At 45.2% G+C, this 19789-nt stretch overlaps 1 protein-coding gene across 3 annotated transcripts in view; it reads right to left on the bottom strand.

Moving 5' to 3' along the window:
• The window catches only part of KLHL24 (kelch like family member 24), a 337055-nt gene that overhangs the window by 74419 nt on the left and 242847 nt on the right, over positions 1–19789 (bottom strand). For all 3 annotated transcript variants that reach the window (XM_086943985.1, XM_086943987.1, XM_086943988.1), the window contains 2 exons: positions 18355–18539; positions 8174–8292 (listed from right to left, as the gene is read on the bottom strand). In XM_086943985.1, coding sequence (XP_086800111.1) covers positions 8174–8292; positions 18355–18539 — 304 coding nt within the window. The remainder of the gene's footprint in view (positions 1–8173; positions 8293–18354; positions 18540–19789) is intronic.

The raw sequence follows: 19789 nt of genomic DNA, 5'->3' as shown, positions 1-19789 counted from the left end.
TAACATTTGACAATAGCCGTCGCCCGCGGCTGACCCATGCTACCACATTCTCCCCATTGTATATCTGTTGACAATTCCACGTCAGGCTGGTGCATTTTCTAGCACTCTGGGCGACTGTCCAGGTCCTTCCCTGTAATTAAGCTCGAAAACCCTCCTGTCAAGGGCGGTGGGGCGATGGGAGCGCGTGTGCATTCAACACTCCGCTGCGCACAACATTAGAGTGTAGAACCTTGCAGATGTGCGCTCGCTCCTGCACGCCCCAGTTGCAATAGATACTTGTGACCACGCACTCGTTGTGTGGGGAGGAGCTGAACTCTGGACAATGTGGGACTTGTTCCTGACATAAACGTGTGATAGCGTCTGGGATTAGCTGAAATGCCACTATAACTGTACTGTAGCATGGGTACTGCTGCAGAGTCGTTGGAGGGGTGAGGGGACAGTGGTTCCATAGACACATGTATCACGAATAGGTACAGTTTTCCTAGTATCGCCTACACCCGTCCACCGGGTGAAGAGTTGTGCTCCTGGCGGTCCTCCACAAGGGTAATACCCACCACAAGTTCTCAGAATGGGCACTGAGTTGATTGGTATACGTATGTGGGATTTGTGCTTCGAGGGGCTATGGCTTCGGCAGGTTGGGGTTGCTGGAGTGGGCGGGGTTAGGGGAGGGGGGATGTTTGAATGTTTACGAAGACCGAAAGCATTGCATATGTACAAATTCTTAGGTTCTCCACTGAGATTGAATGCCATTAGTACGTATGTTCCTGATACTGTGATTGGACGGGCACCACATGTAATATTGGAATGTACAGGGATGAGACATTTCACATTCTCTGATGACACCGGGTTCTAGACATGAGGGCAGACTGAGCTTGAACGTTCTCACTTGGAACATACGGGGGTTCTCACGGCCTCAGAAAATCAGGCAGGTTTTTGCTAGTCTTACCAGATGGAACGTTGATATAGCATTCCTACAGGAATCACACCTAGCACCCAACACACACGCACACTTGGGGTCGAGATGGGCGGAGTCAACGTACAGTGCTTCCTATTCTCGTGGGGTACTTATTTTGAATAAGAAAGGGGTTAACTTTGAGGCGCAGCAAGTGACACATGATCCCACTGGCAGATACGTGATTGTGACAGGTACATTAAGGGGCCAACACGTGACACTCCTTAACTTATATGGACCGAACACTGAGGCTCCAGAATTCTTTCGGGAAGTCTGGGGTCATTTGCAAAAACATACCAACACACACATGTTGTGCGGAGGGGACTGGAACGTGACATTACAGGACGGTCTGGACCGCTCCTCTCATTCGTTAGAGCAACATAAGCAGTCGAGGCTGATGGTGGGGCACATGATGGAGGACCTGGCCTTAGCGGATCTTTGGAGGCTGCACCACACTGACGCGCCAGGCGCCACACACATAACAGCGTCTCACAATAGCTGGTCCAGGCTGGATTACTGGCTGGGTACCAGGGACATGGCTATGTGGGTCCGTAAGATACAAGTACTACCACGCACATTATCGGACCACAAACTTGTCCTGTTGCAGATAGATCTTCCACGTTACACACCCCCCCATTCCAGTGGCGGTTCAATTCCCAGGCCCTCTCAGATTCAGTTTATGTTGACACCTTAAAAAAAGCAATAAAGGACTACTTCGATGTTAATTCACAGACAACGTAAGACCCATGTATCCTATGCGAGGCATTCAAGGCCACGATCAGGGGTGTCTGCATAGGTACCACCATAGGGGTGCTCAAAGACATAAGATGCCAGATACACCGCTGCGAGAAGCAAATGAGGGACTTAAAACTACTATATGATACAACGCAGGATGTTTCACTGTTACCCAAGTTGCGCGAATTACATACTGAGCATGCTGACTTTATGGCGTCCGAAATAAAATACTTAGATCGCAAACATATAGCTAGAGCCTTTGGGGAGGGGGGTAGGCCAGGGGGAATACTGGCGCGGAAAATATGTGAAGGACGAGGGCAATCGGCAATACTCCGAGTCAAATCCGGGGACGGTGTATTGCAAACACACTCCGCAGATATACTGAAGTGCTTTGTGGAATCCTTTAGCTCGCTATATCAATCGCAACCCTCAGCGACAGCGGAAGAAACGTATGACTATTTACATGATGTGGCGCTTGGCTGGCAATCGGATGCACAAAGAGAATACTTGGCCAGACCCATTACAGTGGAGGGAGTAACTGAGGTGATCAATTCGCTGCCAAATGGCAAGGCACCGGGCCCTGGCGGGTGCACGTCTGAATTTTATAAACAGTTTGCGGACATTATCGCTCCCTATTTAGTAGACATGTATGGTACCTCCTTTGAGAAGTCGTTACTTCCCCCCACTCTGCGAGAAGCACTAGTCATTGCTCTCCTAAAACCGTCCAAAGATCCGGAGGAATGTGATTCCTACAGACCTTTATCCCTGATTAACGTGGACTCGAAAATCCTCGCTAAACTCCTGGCAGTAAGGCTATCCCCTTTGATGACCCGCCTGGTCCCCCCGGATCAGTCGGGATTTGTTCCCACTAGGTCCACCTTGCATAACACCAGATCCCTGTTTGCACTTTCTCACTACCTGCGACCCTCGGTTAAAGCGGTGGCTGTCATGCTTGACGCCGCGAAAGCATTCGACTCCATTGAATGGCGTTATATGCTAGCCATGCTAAACAGGATGGGTTTCCCTAAACGATTTGTTCAATGGATCTCCTTGCTATATACAAAACCATGTGCCAGAGTCCGGATTAATGGCTATGTCTCTGCTCCGTTTAGCATTGAGCGGGGAACGCGACAGGGCTGCCCCCTTTCACCCCTGCTATTCGCGCTGGCGTTAGACCCCCTCGCGTGCATACTGCGACAAAACTACAAAGAATCGGCGCTGCAGTTCACTGCCAGGCCGCTCCACATATCACTCTACGCGGATGATATGCTGCTGTACGTCCGTGACCCTGGCACCCATCTAAATCCGCTGCTCAGAGAGTACATCCGATTCGGGAGACACTCGGGGTTAGCGATTAATTGGTCCAAATCCTCCATAATACCTCTAACTGATACCACAACTCCCTTTGAAGTCGACTACCCGCTGGAGTGGCAACAGGATCCGATTCGTTACCTAGGGGTCATGTTTCACAGGGATCCAGAGGAAGTCATGCGCGCAAACTATGGGGTGGTACTTTCTAAACTTGAAGATAAAGTCCAACGATGGATCCATTTGCCTCTATCACTAGCTGATAGAATCGCAATAGTCAAAATTAACGTGTTACCCAAATTGCTATACCTTTTTAATAACATACCCATCACACCAACGCGGGAAGTATTCCGCCGCATTAAATCCCTAGTGCTGACCCTGATATGGGCCGGTAAACAAACCCGTATTGATTTGCAGACACTGACACTGGGCGGCTTCGGTGTGCCTGATTTTCTCCTTTATTACCTCTGTGCCCAGGCACAATATGCAAACACAACAGGTGATGGACCGAATGTGGATCAATGTCACACACTCACCCCAGTCCAAAGATCTGGGCCCAAATCCATCGTTTTTTTGCACTCCACACCACCCTGGGTTAGACAATGGCGATATGCAAATCAGCTCTGACCCTGTGCCCCATGGGAACAGTCCAGTCCGAACTACAAAAGCCATGTCCTTCCCAGAACGGAATCAAGCATCCGAGGACCGGACCGGACCGGACCGGACTAAGGCTTGAATGCTCTGTATCCTTGCTGGACTGGGATACGCCAGAGCTGTAGACGTGTTTATTGTAGCCCCTAGATATTGATGTACAGGAGAGGGCTGCAGATACGACTTGGTGTAGTTGATTCTGAACGCTAAGTCGTGCAAGGTTTGAATTGTGTGAGATGTGTGTTGGACACACTGATTGAATGACTTTGCTTTTATGAGCCAATCGTCTAGATATGGGAAGACATGTATATGTTGTCTTCTGAGATGTGCTGCTACCACTGCTAGGCACTTTGTGAACACTCTTGGTGCAGTTGTGATCCCGAATGGAAGGACTTTGAACTGATAATGCTGTCCTTCCAGTACAAACCACAGATACTTCCTAAGAGAAGGATGTATAGGAATGTGGAAGTAGGCATCCTTTAGATCTAGTGTTGTAAGGAAGTTGCCTTGTTGCAACAATGGGAACACTTGTTGTAAAGTGATCATATGAAAATGATCTGAGTGTATGTAGCGATTGAGGGGCCTGAGGTCGAGAATTGGTCTTAGTGCCCTTTCCTTTTTGGGTATTAGGAAATACAGCGAGTAAACCCCTGTTCCTTGATGTTGTAAAGGAACTATTTCTATTGCGTTTTTCTGAAGCAGGGATAGAACTTCTTGTTGGAGCAGTGTTAGATGTTCTGTAGACATTGGACGCTGCTTGGGTGGTATGTGTGGAAGAGTAGCTGTAAGTTCGAGGCAGTAGCCATACTGGATAATTTGTCTTATCCACTTATCTGTTGTGATGGAAATCCAGACAGGTAGGAAATGTGTTAGTCTGCCCCCCACAGGAGTGGAATGCTGTTGGGGGAGCAGAGGGAAGTCACTGTTTTGTGGTGGAAGAAGTTCGATTATTGTTATTTCCTCAACCTCTTCCCTTATTGTTGTTGCCTCTATAGCCTCCTCTAAAATATCCTTTACCGGAGGATGTTTGTAGATTGGATTTGAAGGAAGCTGAATTGTCTGCTCCAACTTGTTTGGAGCCTCCTCTATAGAAGGAGCGACAAAAGGAACCTCTAGCTTGGGTGGATTGTAGAGCCCCCATAGATTTGGCTGTATCGGTTTCCTTTTTCATTTTCTCAAGTGTTGTGTCTACCTTTGGGCCAAACAATTGATGTTGGTTGAATGGCTGATTTAAGATGGCAGTTTGCACTTCCTGCTTAAATCCTGAAATGCGTAGCCATGCATGACGTCTAAGTAGGACACTAGTGTTTATAGCTCTAGATGCAGTGTCTGCTACATCAAGTGCACACTTGATTGAGGCATTTGAAATTAGCTTGCCTTCTTGTATAAGGCCGTTTGCCTGCACTTTATATTGATCAGGTAGATGTTGTAATAGTGTTTATAACTGATCATAGTGAGCCCTGTCATATCTTGCAAGGAGGTCTTGTGTGTTAGCTATACGCCATGTATTGCTAGCCTGAGCAGCTATCCTTTTGCCTGAAGCATCTATCACCTTAGATTCTTTATCAGGGGTGGTGCTTCACCTGATGTCCGTGAGTTTGCTCTTTTTCTAGCACTTGACACAACTAGGCAATCTAAGGGTAGCTGTCCTTTAATGTAGGCAGGATCCCCAGGAGCAGGGCTGTACTTCTTTTCTATTCTTGGGTTTATAATCCTAGCACGTACAGGATCTTTAAATACTTCCAGAGCATGTTTAATGACCCCTTTAATTATAGGCAGAATTTGAACAGACTTTTGTGATTGTTCAAAAGTATCTAATAAAAAGTCTTCCTCTGCCTCATCTGAATGCATATGCATATCTGGTACATCCTGTGGGTTTGGGTACTCCCAATCTGGATGATCACTAGGGTAGGGAAAAGGCTCATCTGGGTCTTCCCCTGCCCCATGCTATACTCATCATCATTTCGAGATGCATGTGTGGTAGAATGAGGAGGAGAGTTTTCAGGAGAATTTGGAGGTGAAATGTTAAGAGGAAAGGGAGATGAAGGAGAAGGAAGTACAGGAGAAGAAGGGTGCATAGGAGATGTGGCAGAGTCCTTCTTCTTGACAGGCACTGCAGGTGTAGGTGCTCTGTCTGACTTCCTCTTCCTGTGCGGTGTAGTGGATACATGACCTGTCTTTGGATCAATGTAGATCTTCTTTTGTAGAGGGTCAGGTTGGAAAAGGTTTTCTTCTTGCGGAACCGCTGCAGGCACCAATTATTTCGGTTCCGGGCGTGGTTGATGCTGGTCTTTGGCCTTAGGAGCTGTGATAGGGTCCTTTAGCGTAGATTTTGGCACCGAAGGTATTGTCTTTGGAATGGAAGGCTTTTTTGAGAGTTTTAGCGCATCGGAATCAGGCCTTGTAGGTTTCGGTACCGAAGATATTGGCTTCAGAGTGGAAGCTGGCTTCGTTGGCTTCGAGGCGTCGGAAGGAGGCTTCATAGTTTTGTCCTTAGAAGTAGACGGTTTTGGAACTGAGAATTCTTTCGGTCTTGGTGCCGAAGGGGCTGGTGGGATCGGCACGTGCGGTTTGCTCGGTATCAAGCTACCGGAAGGCTTGAGTATTTTCTTCGGAGCTGGGCTCGATGGTGGGTTTCGAAGTATGTTTTCAGTCGCGACTGGTCCCCGGAGGCAGAGTGTTGACCTTTGTCTTCGATTTAGGTGCTGGGTATGGGGCAGGGGCAGTAGTACTCACGCGTTGACCTGATGGTATGGAGTCATCGGAGTCGTCTGCCCCGGATACGATTTGGAGATTGTCTGAATCTACTTCTGGAACAAGCGGAGCTTCTTAGTCGAAGATATCCACCGGTTCCGGAGCCGATCTCTGCATGTCGTGTCGACGGGCCCTCCGATCTCGAATCGTCTTTTTTGATAGAAAGGATGCACAGGCTGTACAGCTTGACTCGTCGTGTTCTGGAGATAAGCACAGGTTACAGACCTCGTGATGGTCACTGTGTGGAAACTTTGCTCCACACTTGGGGCATCTTTTGAATGGCGTCCTTTCCATGAGTTGTAGGCCTCACCGCGTGGATAGGCCCAACGGCCCGCGTCGATGACCGGAATTGAACAGATGAAGTCGAATCAATGTTTGTTGATATCGGAAGTTGTTTGTAAAGTTTTTTCGCTTCGAACTACCATTAAAGGTAGATTTCGAACCGGAGCGGAAAAGTTACATCCGAACCCAGTGGCGGAAAAAAACAATCTAAGGATGGAGCCGATGCCCATGCGCACGGTCGTCCAAAGGAGGAGTCACCTATCTCGCGACTACAAAGACTTCTTCCAAAACGACAACAACATGCAATCATCCGAGCCCAACACCAGGTGGCAATCTAATGCTCAGTGTGAGATCTGCAGCTCATATGCCTCGAACAAATAGTTCCCTAAAAGTAAGTTTGGAAGGACAGAAACCAGTCAATCCGAGAGATAGTGCAGAGGCCATGCTCCAGGGCAGGGACTCACACAAGATGGACTGGCTGAAACAAGTAAAGCCATCGAAAAGAAAGTAAGCAAATAACAGTGAGCAAAGCCAACCAATGATAAGCAATGGGCCAGGACAAAAGCCCCTTTATGTTCCTGGTAAGCCCACTATGTTTTCTTGCAACCAGACAGCTTGCACTGTGCTAGACCTAAAAATCAACTCTGAAAAGTGTGTCTGCTTCTGGGACATAGCCTATTTAATATGTCATTCTTAGTACTTATTGGTGCTACCTGGGCTCCTGGATTGACTCTAGTGGCACACCTGACACCAAAGGCATTTCATTATAGCAAATATATAGGCTCCTATGAAGCAAAGTTTCTTTAGGCACAATAAAGCTGATCATGTGCAGAGAACACATAAAGCAGAAATCCAATTCAAGCACACGAAGGCATTACATGCATTTCATAGTTTAAAATTGGATCCAAAAGGTAGAGGAAGGATTTTCGGTGTCAAAATTAATTGTCATTACCATGCACACCTCTATATAAACAGGCCTTTAGAGGTAATCTGACACACCTTTCCTGTCAACACCCTAGAGAGTTGCCTACTATTGTGCACATATAGCTGTAATTCTGAATACAAAATTGTTGTAAATTATGAGATAGAATTCTTTTTATTCACAATGTGTTCCAATTATTCATATTGTTTAGCATTACTAATTTCCTTGTATTATTACTGTATCCCCTATCTCCCTCACCTGGGTTCCCCCTTCCTTTTCTTGGTTACTGATGTATTCCAACGTCCATTGTCACGGTTATAACTGTAACTCCTCAGATGTGTGACAAGCTATGGCTTTGAGGTTGCTGATTACCTACTTGGTAATAAGGCTTTATTCTACTATACCTGGAGTCCTTCTTTAATTGAAACACAAATCTTGCTTATTCAAGTTATTACCAGAGTCTTGAATGTATGATTTTAATGCTAGTGGATGGTTTGGCTCTATTTATTACCAAGGTGTTTACACAAGACCTCAGAATATAGTACCAGTGATTACAACAAGGCACTTACCTTGCCCAGCAGGACTGCCATTTTGTGACGCCATCTGCCTTTGTTTAAAGAGGCAACTCGGATCCAAATATTAAGCTGGGAGTTGTAAATCCAAACATCGCGGCTGTTGATCCTTCCCCCTGCAATTAGAGTATCGGGCATTAGTTTTTCTTTATATGTTTTAAAGACTGTGGCAAGTATTAAAAGTAGCCCCAGATGGATTATAACATCAAACCATTTATATCAACTGAACATCTGAGACTACACCAGACGTAAACTTCAAACTGCTCATTGAGAAGCATTGCAGAAAATGTAATCTAAGACGGGCAAAGCAAACAAGTAGTCATTGCTAGCTTAGAAAGTGAGGATATTACCCCAAATGAAGGCAATCTGATTGGTATATGGAAGTCCACATAGAATATGGCCATGTTAGCCAATGCTTAAACTGGACTCCTGATATTAAACATCTATGGCGAGAGCACAGAGGGATCACACATTCTGGTCAGACTAGACTACACATCACACATATGCACATCATTTCTCTCCATACAGAATGCTGTGAATGAGAGGATTGTCTCCCATGACTTCCTTTAACTCTGCCACCATCTCATACAAAGCAGAATACCAAGACACCAGATGCTAACTATTCAAGACACTATAAAATCGATAGATTATTTGGATAGACAATATTCCTGCTAACAATATTTAATGGTTAGTCTCCGCTTGGGGTAGAGGAGATCGGACACCTCCTTGTGCCCTTGTGCTGGTTCTTTGGGAGCTTCATTATCATAATTTGCTAATGTTGCATCAGCTTCTACCACTCACTGACACACCTGCCAGATGACTAGAAACGGACAGCAGGACCAGGAAAAATGGGCAAGGGACATTTGTTGATATTTAAGGGGCACCAAGTGGGTGTGTGTGTTCCATAGAGTGGATGAGGTTACATGGCTTAAATAGTATCCTGTAGACTGGGTCAAGTCTGTTCACCTAATCAGCCCTGTCCATGCTTTTGCTTCTGCTGGTAGAAGCATGCTGGTAAATGCCATGGTTAGAGCTAACTGATGAACTAGGCCCGATCCATGTAGGTAGTTGTATTTTGTGAAGGTAGGTGAAAAAGTCCTAGACTGGGAAGGCTACAATTCAACATAGGGGAATAACTTTGTTAGGAGCAGAGTATTTTTTAGGTTGGATAATACCTCTCTCTCATCATGTCCACCAACCGTTGGATCACTCCACGTATTCCAATTTTGAGGAATGAACATGACAAGTTGAACAATTAGGGTCTCAGCATAAAAAGGTGAATATAGAATACCTACCTCCAAGTGCTGGTACTAATATACACTGAGTGATCATCCAATCCTATTCCATCCAACAGTCACATCAAGTTTAAATGAGGGTTACAGTGGGAGAGGTGAGGAGGGGGGAGTTGGGGGTAAAGTTTAATTTGTATGTAAGAGTTGGAAGTCAGCCTTTGACATGACGCACTGATAAACAGTCAATACTATCTCGTTTACATCAAGCAACTGTACTACTTGTAAGCTATGGAATCTAATGAGAAGAGATTGTGTGTAACTGTAAATGCTATTGCTGGTTATCGCACCAAAACCTCAATACAAAGAGATTTAAGAAAAATAAAACCATGCTAGAGTTTAGAAGATAAATGCACAATAACCTTTACATTGGACCACTTATAAGCCCCTGGGTGCACTGCCAGCAGCATCCAAACCCACGCAGAAGCAGTTGAAATTGAAGGTCCTTCCCCAAAAACGCTGCAGTGGCTCTTACCCTGTGAGTACTCCCATCACTGCGGGTCTCCCACCCATGGTGAATGCGAGAAAACGTAATTCAACAGCCAGACACAGTTCGCCACATTACACAAGTCCTTACCGACTTCTTAGTTGTTAATGACACAGCTGACACCTCCATGGCCACTCTAAGGGAGACACTAAAAGTAGTTATCTAATCTCAGGTGAACTAATTGCTATTTCCGCAGCCGACAATAAACTCTGTCTTAAGACCCAGGAAGGCCAGGAGAGGAAAGTGAAAGAGATGACGCTCATTCATAAACACACAGGGCTCCCTGGAGACAGCTGGAATACGCATGGGCGCAATTGAACAGCCTAGATTTGGACTTGGCCGAATGCGCTCTACTTCCACAACAGCATTCCTTCTATGTGGGGGAGGCAAATGCGGCCAGTTATTGGCTAATACGTTCCAGGCTAAGCAGCAGGTTGACAAAGTGGACGCCATCTTTACCGAGGATCACTGGCGGCTGCCAGCAATAGTGAGCCGTAGGGCAGGCAAACCCCTGCTACATTCTACAAAGGATTTTATGAGTTTTCCTTTAATAATGTCTAAAAGAACTGTGGTTTTGGTCCACTTCTTACAGAAATTGTACTGGAAATTGCACCATTTTATGTCCATTTTTTTTTACCCCGAACCCACCCGGGAAAGGTCTTACTCACTTCGCTCCCTGGCCGAACTGAGTCTGGTGGGCAAGATAGGAGCTGCTAAACATCCAGTTTCCTACAGGGCAGCCAGGGTTTTTTACGATACACAGATCTTTCTGATGGAAACGCACATGTTTTTGGTGCTTCAGAGAAACAATGAACTTGGGATACTGTCCCAAATTGCGACATCTGTGATTAGCAGTCAGCAATACGTTCTTTTGAAAACCCCAATGATTTTGATTAGCTGCTTCATGCCTTCCGCCAGCACCCCGACTCTGAAAAAATTTCCAGTACCACTACTCTCAACTTGGGGAAAAAGACCCATGGCTGGCAAGACTACCTGGTTGGGGTTAAGTAATGAAGTAACGTGTGGCATAACAGTGCCCGGACGGCAAGCCCCCCACGCAGGTGCTTATTCATTTCCCTCAATCAGACTGTCACTATCCTGGAAAGCAAGCACACTAAATCGCCAGTCAAATTGGCTCGGATTCACAAATGCCAAGCTTTTTAATAAATCCTTTGAGCGACTCCTTTATAGTGCTCGGGCCTACAGTCCCACTGCGTCAGCAGTGGGCGTGGCCCAGAGCCCTATTCTCAGGGCTTTGAAAAACGTACCTAAGAATTCCAGGCTGCTCGTGCTTTTTTGTGCTTTTATTTTGGTATGTGCAATGCTATTGGTCTTCGTGTGCGTGTGCTTTAGAAACGGAACACGCAACAGGCCATAGGCGGTCGAGTAGCTCTGCCTATGGCCCATTGGTGTCTGTTACGCGCACCAGACGGCCATATGTTTTGAATTATCGTGGCTTGACAGCCGAGATAATTAAAAACATATGCTCGCAGTGGCGCGCGCCTGGCACAACTCACGAGCTTCTTTGTTAGGTCTTGTTATCTGCTTGTTTATATAACAAGCAGATAACACATTCTTTGAGGCACGGGAGAGCCTTACACCTCCCCACCCCCAACAAATTCTCAGCAACACGATATTTCAAGCATCTCTAAAAATACAAATAGATTTCAAAAATCTAAATCAGAAGAGTGGGCAAAATATAGTTGCAATACAAAGATTTGTTTATCCACTGCCTACAAATGTATGACAAATGCCAAAATAGCTATCAGCTGGTAGTTAAGTTACCATCGTACAGTCAAGATAAAATGTAACTTACGGTTCTAGCACGACCATTTTGGGTGTGCCACAAAAAATAAATAAATACATCAGACCGCGCTGGTCACCAACTGAGCTTAAAACAAGCCAATGAAATAACAAGGCAAACGCCGTTAATTGGAGCAACGGTGTGACATCCAAGTAAATACCAAATGGTGCTTCATAAGAACACGGATGCCCATAAGCTGTGCACACACAAGTCTGTCACATACAAAGGAAAGAAACCAAACCAAAATATCTCACTGTCTGCCAAACGTCCTCAAGGCACAAAACCTGTGTGCGGAAAAAGGGAGCCTCGAAATATGGAAATACTTATTCTGTGCGCTTTTCCGTTATGTGTAGATCAGCAGCAAGGTCTACTCACGTTTGTAGTTTATCAAAATGTCCCTAGGCAGTTGAGCGCCTACTAAAGCGTTCTGAGTCGGCTGTACTTCCAACATGTTAGAGGCCTTCTCATTTTCAGGGTCAGCATCATTTGATTTGTTGGTGGTAAAAGCGGTCTGCTGTATTTTATTTCTCAAAAGGTTATTTCCTAAAATAACACTGGCAACGGTGAAAACGACATCATATACTATAGTATTTTGCATAAGCGCTAGCATGCCACAATTGACTGCTGACCTATTCAAAGAGTCTTCATTTTTATTGTGCACGTGATGTGCCCAATATGTTTATGTTTATGTTTATTAAAACTTTTGTAGCCCGCTCTATTACCACGGGGTATCCTGGCGCGGTGAGTGATTTGACAACAGGAGTGATGGATCAAAACCAGAACGAACTGTTAGAGTGGGGCATTAAACAGATGAGTCTTAAGTTCCTTCTTAAAAACAGTAATGGTCGGCGAGGCTCTAAGGAACAAGGGGAGGGCATTCCAAGCAGAAGCTGCCTTAACTGAAATTGATTGGCCGCCCAGTCGGGCATATTTGTATTTGGGAATGGCCAATTGGCATTGATTGGCCGATCGTAGAGCACGGTTGGGAGTATAGAATGAAAACCGTTTCTGCAAATACGTCGGTCCCTGGCCATGAGCTGCTCTGAATGCCAACACAAGAATTTTAAACAAGATTCGGTGTGGCACTGGGAGCCAATGCAGACTTCGTAAGTGGCTCCGCACGCTCGACCTCCTGGGGAGAGAGAAAAGCAGACGTACTGCAGCGTTTTGTATCACCTGAAGGCGATGAACCATGTACGCAGGTAGGCCACTAAATAAGGCATTAGCGTAATCGAGCCGAGATAAAATCAGGGCTCGAAGAACAGTCTCCTTGGCTGCCCTGGGAAGAAGAGGGAACAATCTTCTCAAGGCTCGCAAGGTACCAAAGCAGATGCCGGTCAATTTTTTTATATGATCCGAGAACTTCAGATCCTGACCGAACCAGACCCCCAAGTTCTTAGCTGGGCCTCCCATCGCACTAGGACAGGGCAGGTCCGGGGGCCAAATCTGATCCTTGAAGTTGTCAGGAAAAGAGCCAAAGAACAGGACCTCGGACTTGTCTTCGTTGCACTTAAGTTGGACTTGTGCAAGCCACCGAAATACTTCCGACAAACAATGCTGGACTGCTGATGGATCAGACACACCCTTAGACCAGGTGAATAACAGCTGTGTGTCATCTGCGTAGGCTATTATCTTGGCTCCCAGCTGTTCCGCCAGATAGAGTAGAGGGGTCATATAGACGTTAAACAATAAAGGGCTTAACGTAGAACCCTGCGGAACTCCAGTTGTCAGTCTCTTCGGGCCGAAGAGTAGGGGGGCATCCAGACCTGCTGAGTTTTATCGCTCAAAAACGATGACAACCAGTCAAGGGCCAACCCTGAAATGCCGACGGCTCGCAGTCTTGCAATAAGCAAGGCATGGGGCACCGTATCGAAGGCGGCAGAGAGGTCCAATAGAATCAGGACCGCTCTGCCACCCCCGTCCAAGCACTCTCGAACTGCCTCCGAGACCTCGACTAGTGCTGTCTCAGTACTGTAAGCCGCTCTGAACCCTGACTGGGCAGGGTGTAGGGCGTGGGAGGACTCAATGAAACTATCCAGCTGTTTGAAAGCCACCTTCTCGCACACCTTCGCCAGAGCTGGCAACAGTGAGATGGGCCGATAGCTCGATGGCATTGCTGGGTCTAGACCAGCCTTTTTTAACAGAGGGAGCAGTTTTGCCTCCTTCCAACTATCTCCAATCAATTCAAGTACAGCAGACACAAAACAATTGACCCGATATTGAATCATAAAAACACGCACTACAAGACATCAGCGCGAAAGGTCACATGTACACATATGCATAGCGGTCTCTTTCGAGACTGAGTAGAAGTAAACTGGAAATCCGTAAGGTTTGCGTAAAATGACACGGGTGCCCTGCCCACCGTGCCAGGCAGACATAACTCAAAGTCAGGCTGCATCCCTAAAAAGACAATGTTTTCCAAACATTTGCTTTTCTCGTAGGCTTGAATATTCTTACCATCAGCAGAAGAACTGCGTGCACGAGAACTTCTAAGGCAAGAAAGACCCTAAGGGTCCAGCAGCAGAGGACACGAAGCTGCTCCTACAGTCCGCAAACCCGGACCACGTGCATGTGAGGGGTTTTGGCCAACATGAAACCGTCCTTGTATCACCTTTTTTAAATACGTTCCAAAAGCTGGCTTTACAATAAAGCAGAGTGTGAGTGCAGAGTGAGGGCAGAGTGAGTGCTGAGTGAGTATGACTGCAGAGTGACTGCAGGGTGAGTGCAGAGTGAGTGTGACTGCAGAGTGAGTGCAGAGTGAGTGTGACTGCAGTGTGAGTGCAGAGTGAGTGCAGAGTGAGTAACTGCAGTGTGAGTGCAGAGTGAGTGCTGAGTGAGTATGACTGCAGAGTGACTGCAGGGTGAGTGCAGAGTGAGTGTGACTGCAGAGTGAGTGCAGAGTGAGTGTGACTGCAGTGTGAGTGCAGAGTGAGTGCAGAGTGAGTAACTGCAGTGTGAGTGCAGAGTGAGTGCGACTGCAGTGAGAGTGCAGAGTGAGTGTGAGTGCAGAGTGTGAGTGCAAAGTGCAGAGTAAGTGCAGAGTGAGTGCGAGTGCAGAGTGAGTGTGACTGCAGTATGAGTGAGAGTGCAGAGTGTGAGTGTGAGTGCAGAGTGTGAGTTCAGAGTGTGAGCGCAGAGTGTGAGCGCAGAGTGTGAGCGCAGAGTGTGAGCGCAGAGTGACTGCAGAGTGTGAGTGCAGAGTGTGAGTGCAGAGTGTGAGTGCAGAGTGTGAGTGCAGAGTGCGAGTGACTACAGAATAACTGCAGAGTGCGAGTGACTGCAGAGTGACTGCAGAGTGACTCCAGAGTGCGAGTGACTCAGCAGTGTGAGTGTTCCCGAGAGAGCAGGGTATGCTTGTGAGCTTACACGATGCACTGACACACAGGAGCTTGTTGTATGCGCCTGTGTTTCATACTCGGAAAGCCCTGACATTGTTTCCATCCCTGTTGACTCCTATTTTGGCCAAAGCAGAGTTTACCCCCGGGTTGAATCAGAATGCCTTTGTGTCCTAGCAAACAGCAGGCTGCTGCTCCATCTGGCATGTATTTGACACTACAGGTCCTCCTCCTTTTGAGCAGCTCCGGGCTGATTTTGGGTTGCTGGAGTTAGAGAGGCTAAGATACTTACAGATCCGACATTGGGTTACCTATCCAACCATTCAAAAAGGGGAACATCATCTATTCACGCCCTTTGAAAAGTGGTTCTTATCCCAGAACGAAGGCCACGCCTTATCACTGCACTAATCGCCATACTGCAACAGTCCTCCACCCTGCGGTTAAAACTACAGGGCACTGGAGATGGGTACTTGAGCTGGGGTGGACACTGTCACACAAGGAATGGGAGGCGATTTACTACAGAGCGTGGCACACCACATGCAAAACTACAATCATTGAAACAACCACTAAAATTCTACCTACTGGTACCTCACACCTACAAGATTTCAAAGGGGTAACACTACATGCAGTGCTGATTGCTGGAGAGGTTGTGGATCCCCTGGGACCCTGCTTCATTTACTGTAGGAATGTTCAGAACGTACACGCTATTGGGACACAAACCTACCTGACAATGACCAGTATTTTGAGATGCAGTTATCCCGCTTTTCTGCTTATGTTATTCTAGGCCTACACACTGTGCTAATATTCCCCCTTAAATCCCGTAAGGGGCACCGTATTCGGCTGGCGCTGGGGTGGCTCTCCAAATCATCCTCTCCAACTGGGGTACAGAGAAACCCCCATCCTATACAGTATGGCTTCATAGACATAGGTATGGAACAACTAACGCTTGCACTGACTAATTAGATGGACTCATATAGGGAGCTATGGCAACCATATATAGCACTCCTCTCTAATTAATTTAATGAATTTTCCTGTCCTCGCTATCTTCGCTTGACGCGCCTGACACCTTGGTGGGGGCAGTAAATTAGTGGATCACAGGAAAAGGGCCTCTATTTCCCTTAAGCACAATCCCTTGGACCGAGGGGCCCGGTGAGGGAGGGGGGCTTTTGGGGCTGGTTGAGCCTTGTTTCTTCTGGTTTCCTGTGCAATACCCTCACTGGGATTACCTACCTACAGTTGTGTTGTATTCTTTTGTTCTGTGATAATGTAATGCAATAAAATAGATTTGAACCATAAAATGCAGATTTCTATTTTAACTTGAAATGGAAAAAATACTCGGCAATAAACATCCACCAAAAAAAAAGGCTTTCTGTGTTGTGATGCATTGCTTTACACCGCAAAATGCCTATACACAGTAACCTAGAAAAAGTGGCAAATATGGCAAACAGCAGGTGTAAGACAATGCAGAATTTCATTCTTACTTTAAACAGGGTCTCTAACCAATATACACCCATTTGTATTCCACTATCTGCATTGTACACCCACTACCACATACCACAAGCATCAACACCCTATAAGGCTACCTCCACCCACAACTCCATGCCCCTACACTAACCTTGCTTCTGTAGCACCCCCTGTATCATATTCAATGACTTTTACCCTGCCCCACATTCTATAATACCTACATTTCCATCAAAACAAGTTCACCATTACTCTACACGGGTACTCACAAAATACTCCACCACCTAGGTATTCCATATTCAATTACCTATCCCATATCTTAGACTCTACACAGGTGTCACCTACATACAACCCCACCCTCTACACCACCTATGAAACTACTCTATGTGCTCAACACCACTAGCTCCAATGTAGAGGAGACATGCCCAGCCTTTCACTCTCCTGAGGTTTATAAGAAAATTAAATTACTCCAAATTAGTGTGAGAACAATAACACATGTTATTTAAATCAAAGAAGTACAAATGAGTGAGAGAATGATAATATTTGATATTTAAAATAAAATGAGTAAGAATCAGTGTGAGAATAATAACACCCGGTATTTGAAAACCTAAGCAGAATGCAGTTAGTGATGTGCGTAATTATAGCCTTTAGTATATGGTCATTCTACTTCTTACATGTCCAACCAAAGAGTTGGAACCTGAAGCTTCAATGCAGCCTCTCTTGCATGAAACTGAGAGGTGACATTTCAACCACTAGTTATCAGGACTGGTCCAGCCGTAAATAAGAAGAATGAATAGCTTTAATACATTTCTAAAACTGGAATAGACATAGGGGCACATTGTGAGTGGGCAATTAAATTGCAACCCCTGCTCAAACACCAGTTTGTGCAGAGATCACAATTACAAGTACTAGTGCAATGTTTATAGCACCTGGTAATTACCAGTTGCGGTAAAGATCACAAACGTTGTTACATTTCAGCAGGTTAAACCTGACAGAATGAAACAAGCAAGAAAGCCCAGTATTTACAGCACCAAAATCAACGTTATTCCCCAAAAAGTCATACCAGGTAATCATTATTGCATCTGATCAAATCTGAACATCTCAGTGTCTTATTGTTATCGGATGGGATCATTATCATGCACTCTTCATTGAGACATTAGCTGAGACTGGAGTAAGTAGCAATTACTTTGGAGCGCCTACACACTGCTGGGAAGCACGAATTTGAATAAAAGCGAGGGCGGAAGGTGAATAGATGAATGGTTCCATAACTTTCACTAGGTTTCACATTTGGCATAAATATTCTCAAACTTGTCCAGAAGTACAGCAAGGGATAGGAAACCCTTTCCGTTGAGGCATCTGTCATGTTTGCTATTGGTATTTCTTTCCAAGAAAGCACAATATTGGTAATCAATATGTTCACCAGCTCAACTCTGATGGACGGTTTTCTAAAAAATAAATACATATTATCTTAAAAATAATAGCTTATTAACTAAAGATTAATGTTCCAAAAGATAAATCACTGAATAGCAAGTTGAAGCTCAAACTCGACCTTCCCTCTAAATAAACCTCAAACTGGTATAGCAGTCAATCGAGGTGGTTGGGCGTCCATGCGTTATAAATAAGTAAACCTTAGTAGTTTATCAGTCTGCATGTAATGTGGCGACTTCACAGTGACTGAAGCATATTATTTGCATAAATAAAAAAAAGTTAGCATTTTGTTGAGTAAATGATGACGAATTTGCTTGTTTTTTCATTTGATAAAGATACACAAAACCACCCATCAAGATTTTGATCTTAATTACCTGAAACCAGGATGTCATTACGCAGTGAACACACAGCATACTCGGACTTGGTGAACTCTGGAAGTTTGGCTAAGGACTTCCATTCGCCAGTTACAGGGTCATAGCATTCTGTATATGGCAGGTTAAAGCCCCCAACTCGCTCACAGCCTCCAACAACCACTATCACCTCTGAATACCCCGTCGACCTAAATAGAAAGCAAACAACCATCATTAAAGCTAAGAATCAACACATACAGATAACAGATAGTGCAATTCAGTGCAAAATAGAATACTCTGGTTTGTATTACATATGTTTTTATTTAGACACAGGAAGCGTATGCTATGGGTTGGATAACGGTTCTTCAGATGTACAAAGAAATGATCAAATAAATGTGAGTAAATAGTACATTTACTATATGAAATATCAGCACATTTAGGAATCAGTAAGTGGTGACAACAGCTGCACTGGAATAAAGTGATGTACAAACTACTCATTACCCCCTAGTTCAGGGCCGGTTCTAGGACTTTTGGGGCCCTGGGCACAAAACGAATTTTTGAGGCCCCTAAAATATGAACACAGCGTGAAATTACAGGCAATGACATTCCAGGAAGTGCCATCAATTGACTGCTGCTGAGCGACTTTGCAAAAAGCTACTTTTTTAGTGTGGATATCAGTAAAACAATAAAAACATAAATATTAAAAATAATAAAATAAGTACATATATTTTCAATTTGAATTAACTGGAAATAAATTATATTAGTCACACTAGATGGAACGGCTTGGCCTAGGTCTCTTTAAAACGTATACGTTTAATCAAAAGTAAAACAAAAATAATAATAATTAGTGCATCAGATACGTATGTATTTATGCAGTATTTATATAGCGCAAACCTAGCCTAAAGGCTGCGAAGCACTGTAAAGGGTCAAAGACACAGTCAACATATGATAGGAGGAATAGATGGGGTGTGCACTGTAACTGCATCATGATGTCATTTTTTTATTGAGTATTCTATGGTTTTCTAAATTGGAGCTGGGTTTGGGCTGTCTGAATGGATATGTGGATATCATTCCAGGTTCTTGGTGCATAAATGGGAAAGACATTTGGTTCTTTTTTTAGCACATCTTATTCTGTCTGAGGGTGTCCTTGCTGCAGGTGTATGGAGACCCACTGGAGATGGCCAGCTTGTCATCCAAAAAGGCTGGGGTGTGAGTTGTATAGTGCAAACCTAGGCAAAAGGCAGCGGAGCACTGTACAGGGCCAATTACAAGCATTAAATCAAGGAGTGATAGGAAAGGTAGCTGGTTTGTTGACTGCTAATGCATTGTGATGACTTTGCAAATAATGAAGCTGTGTTTGAAGATTGTGCCGTCGGTGGAGTTTCATCATGGTGGAATGATGTGATCATATTTCTTCATGCCCTAGTGATGTGTGCTGCAGCACGTAGAAGGCACAGAA

Source organism: Lissotriton vulgaris, chromosome 11, assembly GCF_964263255.1.
Source record: "Lissotriton vulgaris chromosome 11, aLisVul1.2, whole genome shotgun sequence".
Taxonomy (NCBI): Eukaryota; Metazoa; Chordata; class Amphibia; order Caudata; family Salamandridae; genus Lissotriton; species Lissotriton vulgaris.
The sequence above is the reverse complement of the archived record's forward strand: the minus strand, read 5'-3'. Positions and strand labels throughout refer to the sequence as shown.